The 17,681-nt window shown below is 36.1% G+C and overlaps 3 protein-coding genes across 3 annotated transcripts; 1 reads left to right on the forward strand and 2 right to left on the reverse strand.

Annotated features, from left to right (window-relative positions):
* Nucleotides 1–1,088: 1,088 nt before the first annotated feature.
* LOC125475152 (glutathione S-transferase U19-like) lies at nucleotides 1,089–2,093 on the reverse strand. Its single transcript, XM_048579523.1, has 2 exons — nucleotides 1,696–2,093; nucleotides 1,089–1,507 (listed from the first exon to the last, which is right to left on the reverse strand). The coding sequence occupies exons 1-2, from the start codon at nucleotides 2,026–2,028 to the stop codon at nucleotides 1,163–1,165; spliced, it is 678 nt and encodes a 225-aa protein (XP_048435480.1). The 5' UTR covers nucleotides 2,029–2,093; the 3' UTR covers nucleotides 1,089–1,162.
* A 773-nt stretch (nucleotides 2,094–2,866) lies between these two features.
* On the reverse strand, nucleotides 2,867–12,776 carry LOC125475206 (transcription factor IIIB 70 kDa subunit). Its single transcript, XM_048579739.1, has 19 exons — nucleotides 12,431–12,776; nucleotides 12,221–12,342; nucleotides 12,022–12,103; nucleotides 11,669–11,744; nucleotides 10,731–10,816; nucleotides 10,560–10,636; nucleotides 10,261–10,317; nucleotides 10,011–10,123; nucleotides 9,305–9,384; nucleotides 9,094–9,180; nucleotides 8,664–8,744; nucleotides 7,677–7,832; nucleotides 7,447–7,605; nucleotides 6,804–6,944; nucleotides 6,028–6,108; nucleotides 4,836–4,949; nucleotides 4,429–4,518; nucleotides 3,606–3,659; nucleotides 2,867–3,313 (listed from the first exon to the last, which is right to left on the reverse strand). The coding sequence occupies exons 2-19, from the start codon at nucleotides 12,277–12,279 to the stop codon at nucleotides 3,113–3,115; spliced, it is 1,794 nt and encodes a 597-aa protein (XP_048435696.1). The 5' UTR covers nucleotides 12,280–12,342; nucleotides 12,431–12,776; the 3' UTR covers nucleotides 2,867–3,112.
* Nucleotides 12,777–13,567: 791 nt separating this feature from the next.
* LOC103939978 (protein CMSS1) lies at nucleotides 13,568–17,131 on the forward strand. Its single transcript, XM_048579741.1, has 6 exons — nucleotides 13,568–13,966; nucleotides 14,381–14,576; nucleotides 14,746–14,818; nucleotides 15,333–15,382; nucleotides 16,354–16,467; nucleotides 16,896–17,131. The coding sequence occupies exons 1-6, from the start codon at nucleotides 13,627–13,629 to the stop codon at nucleotides 17,026–17,028; spliced, it is 906 nt and encodes a 301-aa protein (XP_048435698.1). The 5' UTR covers nucleotides 13,568–13,626; the 3' UTR covers nucleotides 17,029–17,131.
* Nucleotides 17,132–17,681: the final 550 nt, after the last annotated feature.

The following is a 17,681-nucleotide window of genomic DNA, read 5'->3' on the forward strand; positions in this document are numbered from 1 at the left end:
GGGTGTTAGTGTAATGTTTCAAATGTGAAGGGATTTTGTGAAAACTCGATAAATCTCAGGGGGTGTTAGTATAATTAACCCAGTAAATATCCTACTTATTTTAAAAGTAATCGGCGGTAGGTTGTAGGTTGCGGTAGGGCTCGTTTGGAAGTACTTTTAAAATGATTGAAAGTACTTTTAGTGAAAATGTATGTAAAATCAATGCTTAGTTAAAAAGAAAAACTAATGAAAATGACTTGAAAACTTTGAGTTTTAACGATAAAGACAAAATAAAGGGTAAAGTGAATAGTATCAAGATTGATTTTTTTGTGTAAAAATGTGGTTTTTCGTTAAAGTGAACAGTACCGTGGGCTTTTTGTTAAAACTCCCTAGTTAAAATGCACGTGAATCCTAGGTAAAGCACTTGAAGTGCTTCCTGCAAGAAGTGCTTTTAGAACCCAAAAATATTTATTCTAAAAACGTTTTTAATCATTTTAAAAACACTTATGTAATGTTGTGAAAAATTGATTTCATAAAAAATGAAGCTGAGTCTTTAATGAATATTTTTAATGCTTTTATTGCCCTCATTAAGTTTTTAAATAACGCTGTTTATCCTTCTGCACACATCACTTTTATAATTAGATCATAGCACAACAACAACAGTTATATTCTACACACCACATTTACAACTAGAGTCTATAAAACGCTTAACCATTCTATTATACAGCTAATTAACATGAATAGTTATTTTTAAAGGCGTTATCCCAAACCAATTGTGTACTCTCTCCCTCTCCCTCTTCACTCACTCTCTTTTATTTTATAAACAAGGGCATTACTTGATTCATGTCCACTCCATGCAATTGTTAAACTGTCAAGCTTTCGACCTCGTTTGATATACATGATTGGATTGAAATGGATGTGACGCTATTTTAAAAGTACGTTGAAAAAAAAATGAATAAATTGTGACCAACATAGAGATAGACGAAGGATTACTCAAGAAGAAAAGTTATCCATTTCAATTGTCACCAAAATGGGAGGATTAAAAGGGAGAAGTTTTCTTCATTTCTAATCCTCTTCTAATCCCCACAAAATGAAAAATCATTCTGCGTAACCTTCAAAATAATGGAATTTAAAGGATTATCCATTCCAATTCAGTCATTTCTACCAAACGAGTCCTTAGCTCTTAATTTATTCCAAGCATTTTCTTGACTTCCAAGACAAAGTCATAGACTTTATATTTGTCAGGAAGGGTCTTGGAAACACTCTCCCTCAGGCTCCACCTTTTCACCCATTGCATTATCTTTGGGCACTCTTTCTCCACGCTAAAATTGCAAAACATCTCATATGTGTAAAACCTGCAGGCAAATGGTACCAGAGCGACATCCAGGAGGCCGAAACGATCACCTTCGAAGTAAGGCATCTCCCCAAGCTCGCCTTCTAACAGCTTTAAGACTTCTACAAACTCGTTCTTTGCTGCTTCCTGGTCTGCTCCCTTGCTAGCCCACATCCTTCTCCCACAGTCTGCTATCTGCACAAATATATAATGAATGGTTTTACTCTACCGACGCCTGAGGCCTTTTGTGGTAAAACTCTCCCACCAGCTGGAACTTGTTAAGTTTGAGACAACATCGGTGCTTAACTATTGAACTGTTAAAGGATATTCTTGGAATTAAAGAGTGAAGAAATAGGTACAACTTTCACTCGAGGATGAGTTACCTTGTTGTCGAAAAAGTCGACCCAAAATCTTGCTTTAGATCGACGATAAGGATCCTCTGAAAGTAGAGGAGGTTTGTGATCACTCCAAACGTCAGCAATGTATTGAAGAATGATGAGGGATTCACGTACGGGCTTGTCGTTATGAATGAGGACAGGAACTTTCTGATGCACTGGGTTGACTTTGAGAAGCAAAGGGCTCTTGTTTTTTTGGAGAAGATGTTCTTCTTCCAAATAGAGGTAATCGACTCCCTTCTCCGCCAAAGCAATTTTCACTCTCATGACATAAGGACTTGTCCAGAATCCCACAAAAACCACTTCATCCCCATCACCCATTTGATTACTTCCTTTCTGCTGTTTGGAGCAAAGTTGGGACTATTATATCTATATGGATTAATAGGAAGAAGTTCCAAGGTGTGTGTGTGTCTATATATATATAAGTAGATTCTTTGACACGGAAATCAAACTTGGCCTGTATGTATGACTAGCTAATAAATAAATTGATTTTCCTATGACAATAAAGGCGACTTAGAGTTCGTTTGAAAATGTTTTTTAAATTATTGAAAGTGTTTTTGGTAAAAATATATTTGTAATCATTTTTTTGTAAAAGCGCAAGTAAATCCTGAAAAAACACTGAAGTGTTTTTTGGTACCCAAAAACATGTTTTTTTCTTTTCTAAAAGGGTTTCAGTTATTTTAAAATCAGATCCAAACAAGCCCTTAGGCTAGAAGCTTTGTAGCATAGCTGGTTAATAGCATTCCTCCTTACATCTGAAGTCCTGAGTTTAGTTCCTCCCTCTATATATCGCTTGTATCTTCCTCGCAGTGTGAGAAATAAATAATCATATACATCGCTTGTGTGTCTTCCCAATGTGAGAAATAAATAATCATAAAATTAATAGAAAACAAAACAAGAATTTAAAAAGAAAAAAATAAAAATCCCTCCTATAAACTGCTATTTTTTTTTAACCTGAGATTCAAGGTCTGCCTCTACACAAATTAAATTTACGTGCTATGTACGTAATCCCTTACGTCTATGCTGAGAACCTACCAAGTTGATACTTGAAAATCTGATACTCACCCGTTAGCTTAATGTATCATGTCGTGTCAGTCCGTTAAAAAAATGGGTTGTCTCAGTTATGACAAAAAAAATAAAACAATAAAAAAATAAAACAAAACGAAAAACAGCCTACACTTCGTATACAACACTAATTTTTGTAAAAAGAAAATGTATTTTCAGTCTTTACATTACAAAAAATAAACTTAAGGGGTCCAGTATCCAACCTTGAGTAAGAAAACAAATCTTAGGGGAAGGCTGCAGAAATGTGGTCGGAGTGTGACCGAGCAAACCATTTTGATAGATGGAAACACTTGAATCTAGCTACCTAAGGGCTTCAATAAGACGCTGACAGAAAGCGCCATCAGTAGCCATCATAACCATAATCTTCATCGTCGTATGGTTGTTCATCAACATTTTCATCATCAACATTGTAGCCAAATACTCCAATTCCCTCCTCGTCTTCATATTCATTTTCTGGACCCAACTCATCAACATTGTCTTCCGCTTTGTCAGTGTCAAGATGAGATTCAAGTTTTTTCTTCTTGGAGCCATCTGGAGCTTCCTGTTAGAACAAGCAAAACCATATACAACATCAGCAGATGAATTCAACACGCATTCAACGCCAAACCATGAAAGTATATACAACGCCTAAGCTATCAACAAAACAGAGACATATTAGCAGCTAGCTATTAAATATCGCATGATGATAATACAGAAGATTCAAAGTAGATTCCAAAAATAAAATTAGCGAAAAAACAGGTATGAAACTCGCCATAGGCATGCCGCATGCAAGCAATAAAAGAGAATAGAGATTCAGCATTTAAAAACTAGAACCCAATAAGAGAAGCGCGTACATCTGTTTGGAATATATGCTCGATGGCTTCAAAATTGATTTTTGAGCTGAGTCTCTGCAAGGAAACCATGTTGAAATCCATCAACATCTGAAAGAACTAGACAATATGGTCTACAAATCTATGTAAAAGATTAATGAACAAAGTGCTCCACACATACAGCATATTATCAATCACCAGTTTACTTCAGCATTTGGTCAATCAAGAAAATTTCAGGAATGTACACCTTACAGACTTACAGTAGGCCCTACACTACAACAAAGTGACAAACTCACCCCAAGCCTGCAGACCTAATGTCATTTTCTTTATGCAACTTCTAAGCCTTATTGCATGTGAACTCAAAAGTCATAAATACCAGAAAATGGACAACTTATATGGAACTGCTGAGGTGCCCTAACCTACCAGACGATAACTCTTCTCTCACTACTTAGTCCGGTTTATGATTCAACTTGGGATGTTTGGGATTTGCACTAATTTGTAAATAATTAATAAATTATCACTACACCCTAATGGGAAATTGCTCCAAACTTCAAATTGATCTACTAATAAAGATGAATAATCGTGAAAAGCTCGGGCAAGAAATTTAATCAAGGAGCTAAAATAAATACCGATTCAAGATCGTAAGGTCTAAGATTAAGACATCCAAAGGTCATGCCTAAACACTCCCACTTTTGAGTGTCCTAAATCCTTACCGTAAAAAGAGATAGTGGCCAGGAATGATCTACTTAATTAAGCTAACTAATAGAGCCTCTCCGTTATAACATCTTTTTTTCCTTTTTTTTTTTTTTTTTTTTTTTTTTTTTTTCATATAGGAAGCTATAAATACCTTCTTAGTCAACATCTGGTGGGTAGCTTCGGCAGCATTTTTAGCTGGAGTAGAACTCCTTGCTTCGGCTTCTCGAGCTAGTTGCCTTTCCTGAAAATTAAAATTTCAGAAATAAGGAGGTTGCAAATCGTGTGAAAACTTATGAAGACGAAACAATTGTGCCTATGAATAAAATAAAGGGAGTTTTAATGAAAAGCCCATGGTACTGTTCACTTTAACAAAAAACCATATTTTTAGACTAAAAAGTCAATCCTGGTACTATTCCCTTTATTTTGTCCTTATCGTTAAAACTCAAAGTTTTCAAGCCCTTTTCATTAGTTTTCTTTAAAATAAAATCTGTTTATCATATTAAAGAGAAATGATATAGCAGAATAGGTTCCATTTATCAAAAAGATGGGAGAAAAAACCTTTCTTTTCTTTGCCATAGCTGCTGCTGTAGCCTGCCCAAGGTTCTTTGCATCTTCTGGAATGTCAGGATCCATACCAGCAGCCTTGTTTTGTCTCTCCTTTTCTGCTTGCTCCTGCAAAAGTTTACTGGGTTAGCGAAATATATGACAAGTATGAAAGATGACAGCATTAAACCAACATAGATGCAGATATATCAAGCCATGCATGACACGGCTAGGCTTTGGAATGATTTGGGATGGCTATATACCTTGCCAACCCCGACTTCTCCCAGTAATGAGCCTAGACTGGAAAGGCTGTTCTCTGATGGCTCTAGGGTAATTGTTTGTGCTCGGTGTTTTATAGGTTCTATCGTTCTAAGCCATATATCTTTTTCTGTTTTGGTTTGGTCTTCTTAACGAACCTCTCTGCTGTTTCCTTTGAAAATACATACTAGGTAATGGTTATCACTTTCTCCCTCACAATTAGACCAACAAAGAACTCACTAGCCAAAGTTGAGTTACAAATTTCTTCATTTTGTACAAAAAGAAAGGCTGATTCTCTCATATACCAATAATATTATGGCTTCTATTTTAACCAAGCATTTGACTTTTCCAACCCAGCAGTTCCTTTTTCCCCATTATCACCTATAAAATTTTAAAAACTAAAATCACAAATCCAGCTCCACTATGGTCGAGGACCTCTCAGCCAGAATGGGGTCAATGGCCTCTTGCCGGATCTGAACTTGGCGGGTTTTGGGGAGACACTGCCAGAGTCTGATAGCAATGGAGACTTCTGACGGCTCTGCTGGAACCGGGTTTGTGATTTTATTTTTTAATTGTAAAGGGACATTGATAAACAATGGGTTCAAATAGAAACTCTCTTCATATCGAAGTGGTTATTGTTTATTCACTACTTTAACATGAATATACTTCCACGTTCTCAGAAACGGGGACCCCATTATCATGGATGCTCGTTTTCCACTTTAAAATGTCAAGGTTTGAGAGCTATTGCCCCTTTACTCTAGCAAGTAATCAAGTAAAGTACCCTAAATAATCCAGTATAAAATAATGTCAATTCCAGGACCAGAGATCAGCCTTTTCAATTCTGTAGAGATATATTAGATATACATCTTTTGTCATTATATTTGGGATGCATAACGACAATCTGTCAAAGAATCACGAAATGGTAACTAAACACCGTCAATAAAGGTACCTCAATGTACTCCCGGTTCATTTCTTCCCAAATCATCTGTTTATAACGTTTCCCCTCTTCATTTAGAAGGTAGCTATCAACCTGTGTGATATCTCAAATAGTAAGTAACAATCTAAAAGTACAAGCACAATGAACCAAAATCGATGCAAAAAAATGAATCACGTGCATAAAAACAAAATTATGAATTACTATCATCAGAAGGTCGTCATCACGGTAGAGACATTTGTAACCAATCATTTATGATATCTCAATTACATGTGTAAGCACACTCTCTGATGTTAAACTCAAGGTGGGACATGCAAATTTAAAACAATGGGAATAAACCCAAATAAAAGACATTGAGAAAAGGCTATTTGTTCATTTAACCATTACAACCGCTAATCAGTTGTATTTTGAAGGTGCAAACAAAATAAACTATAACAAAAAGCCAAAACAACCATGTTAAACCATTATACAGGATCAAGTAATAGCTGAAAAGATAACGCATCACATATGATAGAAAAATATAAGGTCACATGTACATAACCAATGCAAATTACAATCTGACATAGGAATAAGTGTTAATGAAACGCAGTCAACAACCAGAAATTTTCAGCTCATACAGTGTTGCTCTTAGTTTTAGATTATAGAATCATTAATAATCAACTTTCATATCTCTGGAGCAGCCCCAATCAAGTATTTGGTAAATGGAACTTAAAAGTTATGTTACAAGCAAAAGTACTTTTACAGAGAACAGAAATAAAAAATAAAACCTGTCTAGGTTAATAATTACAAACCTCTGCATCCTCGATATCCGAGAGGTTGTCAGGCTTATCACAATCTTCAGCATCCGCATCAACAGTGGTACTTTCAGGCCCTGTAAACTGCGTTCTTTCGTCTCTACTTTCTGCTTTTGATTTGTTCAGTTCTTTCTCAAACTATCAAGATGAAATGAGGAAAAATAAACATCAGAGCAACTTTGTTATATGACTGACAAGGATAGTAATTAAGGTGTACAAGGTGGAAGAGTTATTATAAAGAATTGAGGAGAATCAAAAGTTCCGGAGATCTATTTCGATATGGAAAACTAGCCTTAGAGAGAAGGTCTGAGCCCTCCAGAAGACCTACTATACCTCTCCCTCTATTAGCGTGGGTCCTCATAATGCTTTTCCAAAGCAAACAAGCATAATAGACACTCAACCTTCAGTTCCATCCCACATGCATCTCAATAAAGTATAACCCAAACAAGGAAAAATCAAGACCATTCCAAATCAAATAACACTGGACCCTCAAAAAGAAATTAGGACATTTATCAACTCTTAAATCATGCCCGAAGAGTTTTACATATTATGTGTAAATAACAGAAATATGAAACACCACTGTTATTTTACCACCAATTACTAACTACTTAGCAGAAAAATAACTAAATGTAATGGTTACATTTGGTAACTGTTTACTGTTGTCCGGGCTTTGGCAAGGTTCAGCACCAGAATCTGTAGCAATTTGCTCAGCAGATGCCTCCTCCGATCTCTTTACTTCGGCACGCTGGAAAGCTGGAGGATTAGACCCTCCCTCAAGTCCACCTGAAATTTGCATAAACTACACCAACCCATTAAAGCTTTAACATACGTTGTACGTCCTATGGAAGCAAAAAAGTGAATTGGACTCACATCATCGTAACAAATTCTACAAAGTCCATATGCAAATGGTTTTCCACTACCCTTATGCTCACAAAGGACATCATCTGCATTACCCACTTTTAATGCCAAAATTGGTTCTTTGCTGAATTCTTCCAGCTCCCTGGCCTTTTCAAGGAACTCCTCAATCTGGAAAAAAATAAATAAATAAACTAGCTTCAAGGTGGGGAGTATAAGAGTTCAGTACTTACATATCCCAAACAAATGCATGGGGAAAAAAAAAAAAAAAAAAAAAAACAGATACTGAATATCTTTTAGGTCTAAATTTTTTTGCAGCTTATTTAAATGTCAAATACAGAGAAATAGATAAATGCTAAAAGCAATTGCAACTAAAGCCCAAAGGACAACCAAAATAATATAATCACTGAACCCTAATAAAAAAATGTCCATTAATTTACTTTTAAAAAACTATTATTATCATTAAGGGGAGGGGGCAGGAGTCGAAACTGTTACAATAATTTAGGGGAGGGGGAAGTTTTGAACCCTGGACGCATGGGCAGAAACCATGTTCCGGATCAATCCCTATGCAGTAGTCTCCATCACGCAGGGCTGTAAGGCTTTTAATATAATAGGAGCACGCTAGGCCCTAACCTTGGTTGGTTGGAAAAGGCCATTATATGCCCAACACCATCTCCACTAAGATACTGAACCACATGCACTTATTTAAAAATTTATACAAAAGCCAGGAATTGTACACGCATGTGACTACAATAACATAGAAATGTATTGGCATGTCAAATTGATGTTACCATTCAATTGTTTCTAAGTCAAGAGAAATGTGGAGATGGAGTGATGGGCAATGTACAGGCAAGTAAAGAATGATGGAGGAAATTTAAATGGAAATGATGAAAAAAATTTAAAACTGCAAGTTAACCTATTGTTGTCCTCATATATGTAAGCTATATGGCTGAAATGGAGATGTTAGAAATTACAATAATTGTCCTACTGCAAGTAACATACCGTCAAGCTTCCAGATTCAGTATTCTCAAACTCAACCAGCCGCTTGGTCAATGTTGCATCACAAACATGCACAATCCTAGTCTGATAAAATATACAATATACATCATATAAAATGTAAGGGCTGGATGAACATCAAATGTTGAATTCTTACATAATCATTTTTAAGAAAAAATTTGATGGGACAAAAGAGTTTTCATATTTAGAGCACAGGACTGAACTGAATCTGATTGAGAAACAAGACATTCATAACTTGACACAATATAAACAAAACAATGTGTACTCTTTCATTGCTGAAATTTTTTTGTATTAGAAATCTGGATAAAATAAAAAATCTAACTGGTGTGCCCATATAATAGATTATCCATAACGAAAAAACCAACTCATTCGAAATATTCTTATCACTGTAGAGTAGCAACTGAGTGTGACTTACAATGTCAGACTTGGAATAATTGAGACCATGTGAATGTCCAGATATATATAGCGCAGCACCACATAGCCCACTGGGTTTTCTGCCTGTCTGTAAAAGAATTGAAGATCTTTCATATGACAATGATATGACAATGATATCAACCTCCTTGAAGATTAACACTAAATCTGACACCCAAAATGCATCAATATTATGCTGAAAAGGGTTAGCAAACCTGCATCCAATCCCGTTTCATGCTAGTGATAATCCGCAGTGCAGTTTGCATGACCCTTTTATTCGTTCCTCCTGGTAAACCTACAAGTCATATTTGTAACTGTTATGTATCCCTGTTTAATATGTATCAGATAAATATTGGGTATACCGGCAAACCTAAATACATGTACCAGAAGGAACAAGGTACAAAGGACTTATACCCAAAACAAAAGACATAAATAAAAAATAGTGTGACATAAGACATTAACAAATTGAAGATGCTTGGAAAAAGTAAAATTGTAAATAGAAATCCAAATTATCTAAAAGCCCTGACTAGCTAATTCTAGCTGCAAACTAAGTGTTTAGGCCTAATAAATTGCTCAAAAGGTTAACAAAGCACAAAACAGAGATGTTAAATATGGAGGATGTACAACTAAAGCAGTAATAACTATGAATTGATGTCCGCGTCCCCATGTCCCATTGCATTTTAGTCCCATCAAACCAGAAAAGCAAAGGAGAAGACACTTTGTTGGATTTGATACTTATGTAGTATCAACTGAATACATATTCTTCCATATAACCACTCAGCCGAAAAAGTTTCAACACTGCTTAAAAGTAATGACCTTTTGTTGGAAAGGAGTGATGCAATTACTTTGTGAACAAATTGCATTTAAATCCAAATCCTAGAGTAAGAAAACTATTTGTTATTGCAGAGTTCTCACACTTACTCTCTGTAAATTTATGAATAAACCAAGAAGGATCAACAGGTTTTTGGACAATTGGGTGCTCATTGAGCCTAAGAGTTTTGCAAAGTTGCAAAAACACAGCACCTAGCACGTAACTGCGAATCACATTATAGGAAAGCAATATTAAACCCAAGGGCAAATGTTGAAGGTTAAATCCAAAATCAGAATGTCATTACTGAAAGCAAGGGAGAAAAAAGTCAGAAGTGAAGAAAAAAAGGAAAGGCTCTCTCACACATTTATCTTCAAGTAGTTCGAAAAATCAATAAGTAGATACGGCCTCCTCTTTTCCCTGTGAGACAAGATTCAAGTTCAATATTAGCACATATCATCATGGGGTAAAATTGAATATGAATAAGAAGATAAACATGGCCGGAAATAATTAATTAAACAGCTTAACTGTTTTTTTTTTTTTTTCCTGGCTGCTTGGGGTGATCTGCTTGCCACCCCTCATCTATTTTCTATCTCTTTCTTCACTGTTTCTTTATAGAATAAAAAAAATAAATAAATAAAACAGCAAACAAGTTTTCTTACCGGCATGCAATGTAAAGACATGAAGCCAGTACTTGCTCTGATTTACGCCCCCTGGTGAAATTTTTCTCTACTGCAATCTTCAAAAGGAGAAGAAGATCACAGGTTTAGTCTTTTAGATTTCCACAATTTCTGTAACTAGAAACAATGAAGCTCAAATACATGAAGACGTACTCTATAAAAGCGCTTAGCTATGTCAACAATTTCTTCATTGTCTCCCATATCCAAAGCATTTCTCATACATCTTAATTCATATTCGGCTGCAAATCCATAAACAATCAATGAGACTATAGATAAGACAAATCACATTATCTTCATTAACTCTTGAGCATGATAAAATTGACATGTTAAAGTTTATTAAATTTTCAAAAAGAAAGTAGTGGTTAATCATCCTAGTCTGTGCAAGTTGAGTAACTGCTAACATCAAGACATGAATAAATTGTAACAACAGAATGTGCTGAGTTTAAAGAAAAACACAAAGCGGTAATACAGACTCTGGCTCTAGTCTTTACTCTGGCTGCTGGCATATGACCTGCCTTGATTAATGGTAAGTGATTTCACCCAAAACTCATTCATTGGACTCAAAGAGACTCAAGTACTAAGTATATTACATGTCTGTACACAAATGCAAGTGGTTATGCCCCTTCTATACGTTTATTGGGGTGTTGAGTCTGTAAATGACTGAATAAAGCACACTCCAATTGATAGTGCAACCTAAAGGCTTTCTTCTAGTTGATTGACCAGAAATGCTGACACGTGATCACTGCAACATTTCGATTTTCCAGTTCCATGTCTACTGGAAGTCCCCGACCAGATTTTCTTATCATGTTCATTAATTTGTAAGTGCACTAACTTAAAATAAAACCTCAAGAGAAAATTCTACTCCTGCCATCCCACTCCCCAGAGGTTAGCACTTCTTAGAACCCAAACCAAAGAAATAAAATAAATTCATTTTAAAAACAAAGTACTTGAAAATGGAACTCTTCCATTAATAGAAGTAATTATATTTCTGAGGAAGCATATGCCAATATTACACGGGGTCATGAAAGCTTAAAAAAAAAGAAGCAATAAAAAAGCCAAACCTTGAAAAACAAAAGCTCAATGAGCCATACCGTTCTCGAAGATCCTTTCGCGAGAAGCTGAGATATCACTTTGAATGGTCCGTACAAATCTTCCAGCCACTTGGCTCTGCAAACGCATAAGCAGAAAAGCTTTAAACAGAACATAAAATCAATACTTCTCCATAAAATCAACAAAAAAATCACATCTTAGTGATGTTATGTAGAAATACATTCCATGTGCTTCCTCATAAACTGATTTTATGGAGAAGCACATCGCAGAAGCGATTCTGGCCGTCCCACAATCACTCCGAAATGAGCCTTAGTATGCATTTGTTACCAAGTATTATATATATATATAGATATTTATTTATTATTTTTTGTTTAAAAAGGAAATTGGGAAATACCTGGCCAGCTGCATTTTTAACGAATGTGGTTTCCTCACTGTATTGTTCGTACTCCAAAACCTTTCCACATCCGGGACACGAACTACAAACAATTGGGAAGCAACATCACAATCCAATTCATAACACTTTATGTAAAAAATAAAAAAAAAATACTAAAAATATAAAATAAAATTATACATACAAAAATTGGGATACTCACATTCTACCACCATCGCTAATTCCAGAAACTGGCTTTCTACAGTGAGAGCAAAAAACCATTCTTTGAAATTAAGAGCCAACTCCGCCACCGATTTTCCCCAATTAGGAGGAAGAGCAACCGCCCTGTTTGTTTCCCGAGAAAATCAGACAGAAAAAAAAAATAGAGCTGTACCTTAAATTCTCAGTAAACTCAAACGGGACAATGAAATACCTTTCGGTATTGGGGGCTTTGGCAGCAAAACAAAACCGCCAAGAGTGAGTGGGGGTCTGAAGAGAGGACAAGTGGAGAAACGTGGGAAGATGAGAGAGAGCACGTTTGGCAAAAATTTAGGGTCTCGTTTGGTACGCCGTATAAAACACCGGAGTCAGCGAACCTGGAATGCTGGCGATGCGGGGGCGCGTCCACGTGGACAGGTGGGGGAGAGTGAGCGAAGCTTGTAACGAGGAACGATGGATTTGGGCTGAGCAGAGACGGCGCCGGCGCGGAGGAGAGAAAGGAGAGGTTTTGGGGTTTTGGGAATCGAAAAGATACAGAGGAAGAGAGGGAAGAAAGGCAATGGTGGCGGTTGTTTCAACAGTGCATCGGTGGTTTTGGGGTTTTCAATTGTTATCCATGATTTGGGAATATTGTATCAATGGTCCTCAATTTTAACTTAATTAAAGAAAAGATCTCTCAATTAAAAATTCATGATTATTAGCCTCTCAATTCATCAAAACGAAAATTATAATTTTTTTCATCAATTTGTCATAATTTCGTTAAAATGAGTCATGTAAAAAGAAACATTAGCTACAATTAGGTAAATTGAGAGACCATTACTCAATTGCATTAAAGGTGGGGGATTATTTCTCCAATTGGTTTGGAGTTGACTGCTACAATTTTTTTTATTTGGTTTTTCATATTCGCTCATTGATTCAATATGCGTGGCACGTGACTCATTTTAACAGAAATTTTAACTAAATTAATGAACATGATCATAAATACACGTTTTGATGAGTTAAGGATCATTAGTCATAAATTTTTAGTTAAATAACTATTACTCTAATTAGGTTAAAATTAAATGACCATTTCTACAATTTCCTCCATGATTTTCAATAGTTAATATATATACCCGGTCCACCCTAATTTCAACCAAAATTAATTTGATTAAATTCCACTTATCACTGTTCTTGCCGAATGAATTTTGAAGCTAACGTCACTGTGGTCCTTGTTTGAGGACCAAGAGAAACAACCACAAAACGGGGACCAAATTTTCAATTCACTCTTTTCATTGGGGCAAAATTTGAATTTTCGAAATAAAGCGAGGGCATAGTGGCCAAAAATAAATGAATTCCTAGCTAGCTGGTAAGAAAGTTTAAGTCTTGAACTTTTTAGGGTTTAGCAGAAAGTGTCAACAAGCAGCTGCAAAAATGGGGAGCGGGAAAGCAAAGAAGCCATCGAAGCTGTCTCACAGAAACCCTAAGAACAAGGGCAGGCCGCTCGGCCCTAAGACGAAGAAGACGAAGGCCCAATCCCACACCAAGGACAAGAAGAAGAAGGAGAAGAAGCAACGGCTCAGCAGTGGCGGCGGCAATGGAAACCCAATTGACGAGAAAGCGAGCAATCAAAGCAGCCAAAACGACAGCGGTTTAAGCGACGGTGCTGAGGTACAACCGGCATCGGCTTCCGCGCAGCTCAGCTTCTTCCTGGACAAGTTTCAGTCCGCCAATGGCGTTCAGCTTTCCTCTCTCGAGTTGGAGTCCTTCAATGGTACCTTTTATTTTGTTAATTTGTCTGTTCATGTTTTTTCTTGCATATTATTGATTATGCGGTCTGTTTGGTTGGTGAGAAAATGTTGAGGAATTTGAGAAAATTGCATATTAATTTCAATTTCTAATTAAATATATTTTTTAGATGAAAAATTCGTAAATACTGTCACATTTTTTCTGGGAAATTTTCCGGCTAAAAATTGCAAGCAGATGAGAGGATATAGTTTTGTGCGTAAGGAGAGGTATCCAAATTCAACGTATTAGTGCCATTGGCTGAAGATAGCTTTCGAAATTCAGTCAAACTAGTTCAGTATTGACGTTCAATTTATATTCAGTATTATTTTTTATATGCGGCAATTGTGAAAATGCCTCCGCCTGAGGAACGTGCTTGAATTGTCTTTGTTTAATTTTGCAGATAAGTGTATTCTGGATCTGTCTGAAAGCTTGGATCAAGATGTCAGCAGCTTGTTGAAACATGTGAAGGAAGCTTTTGGTCCATCATGGAAACAAGAACTTTGTGGAAAGGATCTTGTGGATGGGAAAATTGATCCGGGGAGTCCAGCAGTTCTTATTATTAGTACTTCTGCGTTGAGAGCGATAGAACTTCTTAGGTGAATAACGATATTTTCCTTCCTTACAGTACCATAACTTGAACCATTTGCAAATTTGATTTTGCCAAACCCCTTATGTTGATTTTCATGTAAAATGTCTCAGTAGCACCAGAGACTTTAACCCCTTTTGTTATGTGCATATCACTGAAAATTTATTCTGTTCCTATAGGGGCTTCCGGTTGTTGACTAATGAATGTCGTGCAGCAAAGCTGTTCTCTAAGCATATGAAGGTTGAAGAACAGGTAGTTACTCAGAATTTTAAAATTCTCTAGTTAATGGCGCATTTATTACCACGTATTACTCCGCTAAGTTGCACCATGCTCTACTATTTGCTAGGATTATTAGCATCTGTCTGGTTATAGTTCAGCATGTTGAGCTTACCCATGTGCAATAGTTTATACACTACCATGAATTGTTAATAGGCATGGAGTCAGGGAAATCTATTGGCTTTCCTTTCAATTTTAAATGCTTGTGTTGGATGGTCTACAAATTTTTGAAACAAACATATCATGACTAGGATTGAAACCAGTTGTATCCACTTCATGGTCACTCCAAACTATCACCAGGTTCATTGTGAATCTTTTTGGGCATAAACTTGTAAATAAATGTTGCATTACCATTTTATTTTTTCTAACATTTTTTACTGTTATTTTAGTACTGTAACTAGTCCTATTTCATCTCTCTGCTTAACCTATCAGCTGTGTTTTTGCATATGTATGTGTACGTTCTCTTTCAACCCCTTCATGCTTTATGCAGGTATCCTTGTTAAAAAACCGCGTCAATATCGCTAGTGGTACACCAAACAGGTATTTATCATAATTTCCTGTACATGCAGTAATCTTTCATTGCTTACCACAGCCCAAAATTTGCAGCTTTTACTTAATGGTACATTTAATCACGGTATCATCTCAAATGAACATGGTGCGATGTTAATGTGTTCTTTACTTTGAAGTAACATGACTGGTTCTTTATTTATTTGGTGTTCATTGTGTATTGTGGGCTATGCAAAATATATTTTTCTATATAAAAACAATTTCACCCAATAAAGCTCATTTTAACTAGAAACTACAGCTTTGATAGTATTTGCTATGAAACAGTAAAGATAAAGAAAGTACCAAGCCGCCAATGGGGATATGATAGAGCTTGAAAACTAAGAGCTAGGAGTAATTATTCTTTAAGGTTTCAGTTATAAGTCGCATCATTATATTTAGTTTGTATGTGAATGAGTATTGATTAGAAATTACACCATGCTCACCCTGGAGTCAGGTTTGCCTTGGGCTTTCATTTCCTCTTCTTTTGTTCCTGTAACTTATTCTCATATTTGTTTTCAACTCAACAGTCTTGTTTCTCCCTTGATCTATATGCATTATAACTGATTTTCCGATTATAATTAGACTTGATATTTGTATAATAAGATCAATACTATCATAATTTGATCCCTTAGATCCCCAGAAACCAATTTGTAATTTTGTATTCTGCCGGGTAAGTTGGTAGCTGAAGTCAAGCGAAAGAGAAGTTCAGGATTTTGTTGACATCCTGCATCTTGTATTTGCTGGATGGGGTAAACATTGCGAAGAGAAATCTAAGATTGGTATTGTTCCTAAGGGAACGACTGAGACTCATCCTTAGCACTGGATTTCTGTACTGCGTTTTTAGCAATTTGCAAGTTTGTTGGATTCTAGCAGCGTATCTAGCGTCATTCCTTTATCTTTCCTGTTTTCAAGTTCAGTTGTGTAAATTGAATAATTTGGTTCTTACTTCGACTCATCGATTTCAGGATAAAGAAGCTAATTGACATTGAGGCATTGGGGCTTTCACGACTGTCGGTGATTGTACTTGACATGCACCCAGATGTTAAGGGCTATTCCCTGATTACGCTTCCACAAGTCAGGTTAGGCTATGAGTCATCTCTCTACATTACATTTGCTTTCTCTAGGATTTTTCTGTTCCTTTTTTATCAATTTCCCCCTTCCTAAATAATGAACAAAACAAAGCCCTACCTTCGGATCTCAAATGACAGGGTGGAGTTTCAAACCTTCCTTAAGGTTTATACATTATTTCTCGGGAGATTCTTTTGCAAACATATATTATGCCCAAATCCATAATTTGATACCAAACTAATGGTTGTCTTCGAAGAATCTTAACCCTCACCCTTTTCTCCAAGTTCGCTGGCCAGAGTGTGCAGAGATGGTTCAAAAATCACAGAGAAGAAGCTTGATATATGCTTTTTCGTTTATTCTCGTCTTTGTGCTGTGTTTTGGATCGAAAATCTTTCAACTTTATGCACTCCACATGCCTCACATTCAATTTATTTGGCAGAGATGAATTCTGGGACTTGTACAAGAACTACTTTCACGATCGACTACAACAAGGTTCCTTGCATCTCGGTCTCTATGGTCCGTTAACATCTGGGAAAGAGCTTAAGGGGAAAAAGAGGGGACCGAATGAATAACAAATTTTAGTCCATTTTTTGTGCAAATTTTGAGCTATGTCATGTGTCCTCTCTTAACTTTTATTCATTTGAATCTTGATAATATGAAGTTGTTTTATGTCCACGAGGGAACATCTATTGTACACAAAGGAGCAATATTTCCACTGCGCTAACGAATCGTACAAAATTAACTAATAACAAAACCATTCGTATGCTCGAGCATCCTAAAAGTAACACAAAAGAATATATGTCAAGACATGGTCAATGGCTGATACGAGAAAACAAAAACATGTATGAACCCGTATTATCGTGTAGGTATGAACAACAAAAGTCTTATCTTACTAAGTAAACATTAGCCCACTAAGTAAGGTTGATCAAAGACAAACAACGTGCTGATCAAGGGCAGAACGAATCAAGGGAATATGTCATCTGTTTTTCCTTTTTCTTTTTCGGAACAATATCCATCTACATTAAGAGGGTAGGGAGTAAACTAAGCCTTACAATGAGTTTATAATAACGTGATTCAAATTCCTTTTTGGTAAAAACCAAACCTAAAACCTTTCACTTACAAGTGAAAAGAAATACCTTTAAATCGTAGTATTAAGTAGCGAATACGTCCTCTGTTGACTTAGGTAAATACAAGTTTGCCAATAGTAATGACAGAAATCAATGCC

Source organism: the organism of the source record quoted next, unplaced genomic scaffold (genome assembly GCF_019419815.1).
Source record: "Pyrus x bretschneideri cultivar Hongxiangsu unplaced genomic scaffold, Pyrus_bretschneideri_v1 Contig14, whole genome shotgun sequence".
NCBI lineage: Eukaryota > Viridiplantae > Streptophyta > Magnoliopsida > Rosales > Rosaceae > Pyrus > Pyrus x bretschneideri.

Excerpts from the sequence above, each read along its gene's own strand:
- LOC125475152 (XM_048579523.1), bottom strand. The coding sequence starts at position 2,028 with ATGGGTGATGGGGATGAAGTGGTTTTTGTGGGATTCTGGACAAGTCCT. Across the intron at positions 1,508-1,695 it reads TCGACTTTTTCGACAACAAG|ATAGCAGACTGTGGGAGAAG; the intron begins GTAACTCATCCT and ends ATATTTGTGCAG.
- LOC125475206 (XM_048579739.1), bottom strand. The coding sequence starts at position 12,279 with ATGGTTTTTTGCTCTCACTGTAGAAAGCCAGTTTCTGGAATTAGCGAT. Across the intron at positions 10,318-10,559 it reads TGTCTTTACATTGCATGCCG|GGAAAAGAGGAGGCCGTATC; the intron begins GTAAGAAAACTT and ends CTTGTCTCACAG. Across the intron at positions 6,945-7,446 it reads ACAGTAAACAGTTACCAAAT|TTTGAGAAAGAACTGAACAA; the intron begins GTAACCATTACA and ends TCATCTTGATAG.
- LOC103939978 (XM_048579741.1), top strand. The coding sequence starts at position 13,627 with ATGGGGAGCGGGAAAGCAAAGAAGCCATCGAAGCTGTCTCACAGAAAC. Across the intron at positions 14,819-15,332 it reads ATATGAAGGTTGAAGAACAG|GTATCCTTGTTAAAAAACCG; the intron begins GTAGTTACTCAG and ends TGCTTTATGCAG. Across the intron at positions 16,468-16,895 it reads ATTACGCTTCCACAAGTCAG|AGATGAATTCTGGGACTTGT; the intron begins GTTAGGCTATGA and ends TTTATTTGGCAG.